This window comes from Heterodontus francisci, chromosome 20, assembly GCF_036365525.1.
Source record: "Heterodontus francisci isolate sHetFra1 chromosome 20, sHetFra1.hap1, whole genome shotgun sequence".
Taxonomy (NCBI): domain Eukaryota; kingdom Metazoa; phylum Chordata; class Chondrichthyes; order Heterodontiformes; family Heterodontidae; genus Heterodontus; species Heterodontus francisci.
Window position 1 is genome coordinate 9,485,212 of NC_090390.1, and position 11,139 is coordinate 9,496,350.

At 47.5% G+C, this 11,139-nt stretch overlaps 1 protein-coding gene across 1 annotated transcript; it reads right to left on the reverse strand.

Annotated features, from left to right (window-relative positions):
- Positions 1-1,222: 1,222 nt before the first annotated feature.
- LOC137380995 (zinc finger protein 34-like) lies at positions 1,223-3,242 on the reverse strand (the record flags this gene model as incomplete). Its single annotated transcript, XM_068053414.1, has 1 exon — positions 1,223-3,242. A coding segment is annotated over one exon (849 nt), but the record flags the coding sequence as incomplete, so codon positions are not given.
- Positions 3,243-11,139: the final 7,897 nt, after the last annotated feature.

An 11,139-nucleotide genomic window follows, 5' to 3' on the forward strand; every position in this document is an offset into this window, starting at 1 on the left:
CTAAAACGTCACGGTCTGCGACTTCAGGCAGCTGCCAGGACGAAAGATGGCGCTGCTCAAATAATCACACTAACCTAAACACATGGCAGCATACAATGGCGGGAGGGAGAGCGCGAGCGAGCCAGCAGGCCAGGGACGGCGGGGGGAGCGGACTGGGGGGTGGGTGGGAGTGGGACGGGATGAGTGAGCGGGACAGGGGGGGAGCGGAACGGCCGGAGAGATCAGCGAGGGGGGGCGAGCGGAGGGGCCAGAGAGAACAGCGAGGGGGAGCAGAGGGGCCGGAGAGAGCAGCGAGGGGGGGAGCGGAGGGGCCGGAGAGAACAGCAAGGTGGGGAGCGGAAGGGCGGGAGAGAGCAGCGAGGGTGGGGCGAGCGGAGGGGCCAGAGATAACAGCAAGGGGAAGCAGAGGGGCCGGAGAGAGCAGCGAGGGGGGGAGCAGAGGGGCCAGAGAGAACAGCGAGGGGGGGAGTGGAGGGGCCGGAGAGAACAGCAAGGTGGGGAGCGGAGGGGCCGGAGAGAGCAGCGAGGGGGGGAGCGGAGGGGCTGAAAGAGCAGGGTGGTCAGAGAGAGCAGCGAGAGGGGGTGGGGGGAGCGGAGCTTGATGCATGGGTTAGCGTTGCATTGCTGTATGCATAAAGCGTATGTGCAGAGGCCGACCAGGCACGTTGCCCGAAGACACTCACGTCACACGATGATGTCATCAGCGCATGCGCTAACCAGTCCTGGCAAGTCAGAACGCAGCGCACGCGCAGAGAGCAGGAGACCGTCTGCGCATGTGCGCACCATGGCACAGCCTGATGATGTCAGTGGCCGGCTGCGTTGTCAGGAATCACTTTGTTTGAAAAATGGGAACTAGGTGACCTACCGTCCAATCTCACGGAACAATCCCTGACTCTATTGAGCTGTTGAGGACATGGGCAAGGGATTCACAGAGCAGCTGTCCCATCTCTTTAAACACTCTTCATCTGGACCTGGACCAGCATCTAATTTGAGATTTCCTATTTTATCCAGGATGACAATCCCTTCTATTTTAATATTTATGATTGTTACAGACTGGTGGTAAGCTGTGTGGATGGTTCCCACTGTTCACATCTGAAGTGAAGGCAGTTGTGTGTTGTTTAAAATGGTGAGTTGGTCCCTGAGTGTTTTTTAGGATCAAATAAACAGACAAATGACAGATTTTCTCCTAGCTTTAAAAAAATTACTATTTATTGTGACACAATTCCCGAAATGGTCGCAACCTCACTCACGCACAATTCACTCCACAAACATACACAAGAATAGATAGATGTAGAGGAAAAGGGTAAGTGGTTTAAAGTGAGGTAGGTATTTGTGGTTTATGGTAAATCTTTTGAATCTTCTAAGGAGGACTATCTTTTTAAAGGTGCAAGCCTAAGTCTTGAACTTGTTGAGGTGTTGTAGATTTCTGGTGGTTACGACTTCAGACTGAAGGTGGTGGTCACTTTAAGTTCTCTGCTGCAGCAAGTTGAAATGTGGTATTAGCAACAGGCTTCTCCCTTGTTTGGCTGGATCTTTCATACCACAGCCTCGGGCTGGACTGCTTTTGAGGTTGTTGGCTTGATCATTCCCCTCTCTCCAGAGGGCTATCTTTTAAGGTAAAAATCCATCACATTAGAGCTTCTATTAGCAGACTCATGGCCTTCTCCCCTGGTGTGACCACACAATGGACCAGGATGTGGCATCCATGACTATCTATTGATGTCTGGAAGAAGCTCCTTTGAACTCCTCTGTCTGCTATTTTAATGCATATTTTAACCAATTTATTTTGAACAGGTTTATTTTAAATAAGTTATGCCTACCTCAGGGCTGTCACACAAACATGCTAAATCTTCACAGAATAATTACCACAGTTATTCTCGAACTGGAAACTTAAACCTGCCATTTAACTTTCAGTCAGGAACAGATCACAGTTTTACACCAATCTCTGATTTGACAGCACATTTCCAGCATTCACCGTTGTTCTTCCTGACTCGAAACACAGTTAAAGGAGCCTGCTGTTCTGTGCCCAGGAGCTCTGAACCAAAAAAGAGAGCGGCTGGGACACATTTCTTACACACCTTGAGATTAACCCACACGGGGACTTTGATGTCAGTGAAGAGAGATGAGGAAGACAATAGTGCCGTTTGTCCCTCTCTGTGTGATTCTGAAGGACTGAAGTTCTGTTCCTGCCGTACAATCCCCCCTGGATTGTCCTTTCTGAGCTCCAGGCAGGTGATGTTAAACACACAGGTGGGAAAGACAAAAATCTACAACAATGAGGTTGAACCAAAGCTGATTTATTTGACATTTATCCAGAATATTAAAGTCCAGCCCAGTTATTTAGGTTATTAACATCAGCAGAAACAAACCCCAACTGTCAGAATGAACATGGTTCAGTCCTGGATGTGATTAACAGCAGCAAAAACAGCAGAATCCAACCACTGCTGTCGCATGTGAACTCGCTGGTGCCTCAACAGGTTGGATGACAGAGTGAATCCTTTTCCACACTCTGAGCAGGTGAATGGCCTCTCCTCAGTGTGACTCTGTTGGTGTGCTAGCAGATTCCATTTGCTTTTAAAGCTCTTCTCACAGTCAGGACATTTAAAAGGTCTCTGATCAGTGTGAACAAGTTGGTGTGTTGTGAGGTTGGATGACTGAGTGAATCCCTTCCCACACACGGAGCAGGTGAACGGTCTCTCCCCTGTGTGAATTCGCTGGTGTGTCTGTAGGTCAGTGGAGTGAGCGAATCGTTGCCCACACTCAGTGCAGGTCAACGGCCTCTCCCCAGTGTGAATCCGATGGTGTCTCAGAAGGTGGGATGGCTGAGTGAATCCCTTCCCGCACACAGAACAGGTGAACGGCCTGTCCCCAGTGTGAGTGTGTTGGTGCCTCTGTAGATCCTTCTTACTTTTAAAGCTTTTCTCACAGTCAGAACATTGAAACAGTCTTGTATCAGAGTGAACTCGCTGATGTGACTGGAGGTTTGATAAGGCATTAAATCCCTTTCCACATTCAAGGCAGGTGAATGGCCTCTCTCCAGTGTGAACGCGCTGGTGTTTATGAAGACAGCATGACTGACTGAATCCCTTACCACAAGCGGAGCAGGTGAACGGCCTCTCTCCAGTGTGACAGCGTCGATGATTTTCCAGCTGGCATGGGTAATTGAATTCCTTCCCACAGTCCCTACATTTCCATGGTTTCTCCGTGGTGCGGGTGTACTTGTTTTTCTCCAGGGTGGATGATCAGTTCAATCCTCGTCCACACACAAAACACAAGTACAGTTTCTCCCGGCTGTAAATGGTGCGATTTTGTTTATTTTTTCAGGCTGTGTAACTGGTTAAAGCTCTTTCCACAGTCAGTGTACTGCAACACTCACTTGGCTGTGTGTGCTTTTCCAGTTACACTGATGTTTGAAATCTTTTCCCGCAAACAGAGCAGACAAACATTTCTGCTTCCATATTCAGAGACCGATGATATTCAGATCCTGATGAATGAGTGAATGTCAGATCTTGATGTGATGTTTGCTTCGAGTTTCCCGTCTGGAATTTGTCCTCTTCTGACGTCCTTTGAAAGGAATTTACAAAAGTCATTGCTGTCAGTACAGAATAGAAATTCGGGACAATTCTAGTTTCTATGGATTATTTTTTCCTCTCTTGTTCCCCCAAAGCTGCGAATCCTCATCTCACACACTCTCTCTCGTCCCTGTGCGGAAATCCAAACCAACGGCACCATCTGCACCATCTCTTTCCTCCACTGCCAGTTTTCTCCCTCCCTCTACTCTGGCTGGGTTCAGTTCTCCAGCCCCTGTTTGCAGAGTGAGAATCAAATCAATGAACCAATGATTTTCTCTCCTGGTCACGGGGACCCTGAAGCCCTGCCCACTCTGTCGTCACTAAGACGGGTCGCGCATGTGCTCTGCTTCCCATTCAAACTAGATGGCGGCCATTTACCTGGGGCCTGTTTCCGGGAAAAAGTCCTGCAGCCGCAAACATGGAACCTGGAGGTTCTTATTCAGGGCTGGCAGCCTGCACCAAATGGTTCTGAAGCCTCCCTGCCCACCCACCGGCTCCATTACTCCCCTGCCCCCCGCCGACTCTCACCCGTTGCAAAAACGTCTCCAGCACTTTAACAGCTCTGATCAAAGTGACACTGCACATGCTCCAGATACTGTCCAGCAACACGTCTGCACACAGGGCTCCTGTAGTGTGAATAGGGCACATTTATTTCCGCAGGGATTTTTTTAAATTCATTCATGGGATATGGGTGTTGCTGACTAGGCCAGCATTTATTGCCCATACTTAATTGTCCTTGAGAAGGTGTTGGTGAGCTGCCTTCTTGAACAGCGGCAGTCCATTTGGGGTAGGTATACCCACAGTGCTGTTAGGAAGGGAGTTCCAGGATTTTGACCCAATGACAGTGAAGGAACGGCAATATAGTTCCAAGTCAGGATGGTGTGTGGCTTGGAGAGGAACTTGCAGGTGGAATGATCAGACACATCCGTAGGATGGAAGATAGTTGCATACGCAAGGACCTTCTGCATGGCAAGGTAACTGGGGCCAGCCGACCAGTTGGGCTCCCAAAACTCCGCTTCAAGGATGTTTGCAAGTGTGAAATGAAAGCCTTAAATGTTGACTATCGCATCTGGGAGTCACTAGCTAGCGAAAGAGGGAAATGGCACCACATCCTGTGGACTGGAGAGCACTACCGTGACAACTAGTTACTACAACAGCTTGACAACAGGTGCCAATGTCAAATTCAACAACTGACAGCATCACTTGGCAGCTTCACCTGCAGCACTTGTGGCAAAATCTGCCTCTTAATGATTGGCCTTCACAGCATCAACAAAGGTGAACAAAGAGAAGACATCCCATCGAAATGGATTGGTTGCTGCATGTCCATCAACCAACCCGCTATTGAAAGCCCCAAAGGCAGCTTCAGAGATTTCAGCCATCATTGTAAAGAAAGACGAATGGGGACAAGTAAATTAACATTGAAATTAAAATATACCTACATTATCTATCGCCGAAGAAGAAGGCCCACATCTCAGCTTGCAAAAGATATTTTTTTTGAGCAAATCAAGCAATATTGTGAATCTTCCTTTCCGGAAGTGATGTCCATCTTTCTCTGGGGCTGCGGTGCTTCATGTCGCCTGATTCAATCAGGTTCCTGCAGATTTGCCCCGAACAAAGATGGCGGCGATGGGGCGAGGTTTGACTTTTCTCCGCAACAAGTGTAGCTGCGCGTGCGCGAATTCCGCAAGTGGCGAATGTCAGAGGCGAGCGGAGGATTTTTTTCCGCGTCGAGAAGTTTGAACGGAAAACGTTTAACGGTCGCCGGCGTTGCCATGGCCGTGGGGGCGGAGCTTGGTGACGGTGCGCGCCGCCACAGGTGAGTCATTGAGTTGGAGCTGAGCAGCAGGTGAGCGACCAGAAACAAGGCCGCGGAGAGAGCCTGGGGCTCGAGTAGGAGGCGGCAGCCGGACAGGAGCAAAGCTGCGGAGAGAGTCTGGGGCTCCAGTGGGAGGCGGCAGCCGGCCTAGAGCAAGGCCGAGGAGAGAGCCTGGGGCTCGAGTGGGAGGCAGCAGCTGGCTAGGAGCAAGGCCGCGGAGAGAGCCTGGGGCTCGAGTGGGAGGCAGCAGCCGGCCAGGAACAAGGCCGCGGAGAGAGCCTGGGACTCGAGTGGGAGGTGGCAGCGGGCCAGGAGCAAGGCCGCGGAGAGTGCCAGGGGCAGGCTGGCCCAGGGTTTCTTTCTCTCCCCGGGGTAGGTCACCACTCTGACTGCGGCCACTCAAAACACTGAAACCCGGGTGTTTTAATGTCAGTCTGTGTGGGGGAGGCAATGCGTGTGAGAAAACCTGGTTGATAATTACTGAGCTTGGATGGGTTTTAGTGTCTCCAGTGGGTGAGGTTCAGATTTTCCACCAGTTTCTGTGAGGAAAGGATTGGCTGCAAGTTTTTACTAATTCATTCTTGTGATGTGGGTGTCACTGGTAAAGCTGGTATTTATTATCCTGTCTCCAGTTGCCCCTTGAGAAGGTGCTGGTGGTGGGCGGTCGCCTCCTTGATCCGGTTTCATACGACTGAGTGTCTCGCTCGGCCAATTCAGGGGCAGTTAATAGTTAACCATGTTTGTGTAAGATTTCAGTAAGATACAGGCCCAGACTGGGTAAGGTCGCAGGTTTCCATCTCTCGAGGGGCATTAACGAACTAGTTTTATGCCAATTGTGAAAAAGTGGACTATCCCTTTGTGGGATCTTGCTGTGTGCACCTTGGGCTGCCCATGTTATCCTACGTTACAAGAGTGAGTGCGCATTTTAAAGGTGCTTAATTGTCTGGAAAGTGCTTTGGAAACCCTGAGGTCAGGAAAGGTGCTGATGAATGTTTTTTAGGCAGTCCTGCAGTTTCATGATCACTTCTCCTGACGACCAGCTTTTTTATTCCCAAATTTTGACTTTCAATTTTCAAACTGCCTTGGCACAATTCCAACTTGGTCTCTGGATGAATGTAACTGAACCACGACTGAGTGCTGCGCGACAGAGTGCTTAACTCAGGAATTTGATAAGTGAGGAAATTTGAAGGTTTGATCTCTTTCTAAAATCTCGTCAAGTTTCCATTTAGCATTTAACTTGACTTTCACATTAAATTGTAGTTCCTTTCAGTCTCAGTCAATGATAGACAAGCTGCCTGCTAGTGTCAGCCGCACAGTTAGTTACTTGGGTAGTGAGTTAGAACTGGTTCCCTTGTCAACAGGGTCTAACTCAATTCTGGAATTATGAACATAGTAGTAGGCCGCTTGGCTCCTCGAGCCTGCTCCGCAATTCAATAAGTTCATGGCTGAACTGACTACTCCACCTTTCCACCTACCCACAATAACCTTTCACTCCCTTGCTTATCAAGAATCTATCTACCTCTGCCTTAAAAATATTCAAAGACTCTGCTTTCCCCACCTTTTGAGGAAGAGAATTCCAAAGACTCATGACCCTCCGAGAGAAAAAAATTCTCCTCATCTGTCTTAACTTGGCCCCTTATTTTTAAATGGTGACCCCTAGTGTTAGATTTTCCCACAAGGGGAAACATGCTTTCCACTTCCACATCCACATCCACCCTGTCAAGACCCCTCAGGATCTTATATGGTTTCAATCAAGTTGTCTCTTGCTCTTCTAAATTCCAGCGGATATAAGCCTAGCCTGTCCAATCTTTCCTTGTAAGACAGCCCGCCCATTCCAGGTATTAGTCTGGTAAACCTCTGTGCTGCCTCCAATGCATTTACATTCCTCCTTAAATAAGAAGACTGGTACTGTACACAATACTCCAGATGTGGTCTCACCAATGACCTGTATAGCTGAAGCATAACCTCCCGACTTTTGTATTCAATTCCCCTCGCGATAAACAATAACATTCTATTAGCTTTCCTAATTACGTGCTGTACCTGCATGTTAACCTTTTGCGATTCATGCAGTAGGACACCCAGATCTCTCTGCATCTCAGAGCTCTGCAATCTCTCACCATTTAGATAATATTTTTTATTCTTCCTGTCAAAGTGGCCAATTTCCCACTTTCCCACATTATACTCCATTTACAGGTCTTTACCCACTCACTTAACTTATCTATATCCCTTTGTAGCCTTCTTATGCCCTCTTCACAAGTTACTTTCTTAATTACTCTTTGTTTCCTGCCACTGAGCCAATTTTGTATCCACCTTGCGGCATTTCCCTGGATCTCATGGGATTTTATTTTTTTAACCTGTCTGCCATGTGGGACCTTGTCAAAAGCCTTGCTCGAATCCATGTCGACCACATCACCTGCATTACCCTCATCTATATTCCTTGTCACTTTAAAAAAAAATTGATCAAGTTGGTCAGAAGAGATCTTACGTTAACAAATCCATGCTAACTGTCCTTGATTAATTCGTGCTTTTATAAGACAGTTTACCCTGTCTGACACCACACCTGTATCCAGTAAGGACTGGAAAATGTTTGTCAAACCTTCTGCTATTTCCTCCCTTGCTTCTTTTGACAGCCTGGGGTACATTTCATCCGGCCCTGGTGATTTATCAATTTTCAAGGTTCCTAATCCCATTAATACTTCTCTCTCTCTCTTTATCACATCCAATACTTCACACCCCTCTTCCTTAACTACAATATCTGCATCGCCCCCTCTTTTATGAAGACAGACGCAAAGTATTCATTCAGAACAGTACGAACATCTTCCACCCCTACACATAGGTTACCTTTTTGGTCTTTTATGGGCCCAACTCTTTCCTTAATTATCTTCTTACTCTTAATGTATTGATAAAACATCTTTTGCTTCACCTTGAGTTTGCTTGCCAATATTCTTTCATGCCCTCTCTTAGCTTTCCTAATTTCCTTTTGATTTCACCCCTTCACTTTCTATACTCTTCTCAACTTTCTGTAGTATTGAGTTCTCGGTGTTGGGCATAAGCTTTCCTTTTCTGCCTTATCTTACCCTGTAAGCTCTTGGACATCCATGGGGCTCTAGATTTGGCTGTCCCACCCTTTTTCTTTGTGGGAACATGCTTACTCTGAACCCCTTGAATCTCCCCTCTGAATGCCTCCCACTGCTCTGACACTGGTTTACCTTCAAGTATCTGTTTCCAATCCACTTCTGCTAAATCACTCCTCAGCTTAGTAAAATTGGCCTTGCCCCAATTAAGAATTCTAACTCCTGTTCTATCCTTGTTCTTTTCAATAGTTATGTTAAAACTGACTGAATTATGATCACTACCACCAAAATGTTCTCCCACTGCCACTCCTGCCACCTGCCCATCTTCATTTCCTAAAACTAAGTCTAAAACTGTGCCTTCTCTTGTTGGACTTGTTACATACTGGCCAAAAAAGTTCTCCTGAATGCACCTCAAGAATTCTGTTCCCTCAATTCCTTTCACACTAAAACTATCCCAGTTAATATTGGGGCAGTTAAAATCCCCTACTATTACTGCCCTGTTGTTCCTGCACTTCTTTCTTCCTCTGACTGAGGGTCTATAGTACCCTCCCAGCAGTGTGATTGCCCCTTTTTTGTTCCTTAGCTGAATCCGTATGACCTCATTGGATGAACCTTCCAACATATCATCCCTCCTCACAGCTGTAATTGTTTCTTTGACCAAGGTTGCCACTCCCCGTCCTTTCTTATCCCCCTCCCTATCGCTTCTGAAAATCCTGTAACCAGTAAAGTTGAGCTGCCATTCTGTCCTTCCTTAAGCCATGTTTCTGTATTAGCTATGATATACTGCCACGTGTCTATCTGTGCCCTCAGCTCATCTGCTTTTTTTGCTATACTCCTTGCATTGAAATAGATACCCTTCAGCACTGTCAAACACTCTCTTATTTTCTAACCTTTGTTCCTCTGTCAACCAGACTCATTCATTAATTTTCTGCCTTCAATTTTCATTTCTGTTTTTGTCCCGACTGAGTCCACCCTCGGGGTAAAGCCTGGCTTGGGTATAAAATTAAAACCTGACTCGGGCCCAAATCCTTCCATTTTCTTTCATGCCTGACCCGCAAATATCAAACATGTTATTAGTACAGAAAAAAAAAATCGCGTCCAAACGTAGATTGAAAAGAAAGCAATAGTAAACAAAGCCAAACCACAACCAACCTGAACCCGACACATGTAGTTTGGTTCGGGGCGGGTAGCCAGGGTTTACCTTGGGTCCCCATGCCCCTGTCAAACTAGTTTAAACCCTCCCCAATGGCACTAGCAAAACGTCCCGCAAGGAACTCCATTCAGGTGCGGCCTGTACAGGCCCCATCTTCCCCCAGAGCCAGTCCCAATGCCCAGGCATCTAAAGCCCTCCCTGCTGCACCATCTTTCCAGCCACGCATTCATCTGTCTTATCCTTCGATTCCTGAACTAACCTCCGCGTGGCATTGGGCGTAATCTGGCTATTATAACTTTTGAGGTCCTGCTTGCTAATTTCTTACCTCGCTCCCTAAATTCTGACTGCAGGACTACATCTCTCTTTCTACCTATGTTGGTTCCGATGTGGACCACGACTGCTGGCTGTTCACCCCCTTCAGGATGCTCTGCAGCCGCTCAGTGACAAACTTGATCCTGGCACCAGGGAGGCAACACACCATCGTGGATTCATGTCTGCGGCCACAGAAATGCCTGTCTGTTCCCCTGACTATTGAATCATCTATCACTGTGGTTCTTCCAGTCTTTCCTGTACCCCTCTGTGCAGCTGAGCCACCTGTGGTGCCTTGGACTTGGCTCTGGTTGCACTCCCCAGATGAAGCATCACTTTCCTCAGTATTCAGAACTGAATAAATTTTGGAGAGTGAGATCAGTCAGGGGTCTCCTGCACTGCCTGCCTGATCCTTTTTGGCTTCCTGGTCGTCACCCATTCCCTCTTTCCCTGCATACTGTTAAGCTGTGGAGTGACCACATCTATAAAAGTGCTATCCACGTAGCTCTCATCCTCATGAATGCACCGCAGTGTCGCCAGCTGCGAAAAAGTTCCAAAACCCAGAGCTCAAGCTGCTGCAGTTGACAACACTATCTGCACAAATTGTTCTCCAGGATACACGAAGCATCCCGGAGCTCCCACGTAGCATAGGAGGTGCACTCTCGAGGTTGTAGCACCCCTGCCATTCCTTTGTTTACTAGTTGACCCTTTGCTACTGCTAAAAAAGAAGGAATGTTACCAATACTAAAACACCTTCGAGCTATTAATGAAGTCTTACTAGTACTGATAAATTATACTTCTGATCAATAAAGTTCACGAGTTAAAAAAGACCTTTACTCCCTCTGGAGCAATAATATCCTTGCTAAGGTAAGGGGACCAAAACTGCGCGCGGTACTGTACACCTATAAATGTGCTATCCATGTAGCTCTCATGATAGAAACATAGAAAATAGGAGCAGGAGTAGGCCATTCGGCCCTTCAAGACTGCTCCGCCATTCATTATGATCATCCAACTCCGTAGCCTGTTCCGGCTTTCGCCCCATACCCTTTGATCCCTTTAGACGCTAGAGCTATATTTAACTCCTTTTTGAAAATATTCAATGTTTTGGCCTCAACTGCTTTCTGTGGTAGCGAATTCCACAGGCTCACCACTCTCTGGGTGAAGGAATTTCTCCTCATCTCAGTCCTGAAAGGTTTACCCCGTATCATTAGACTA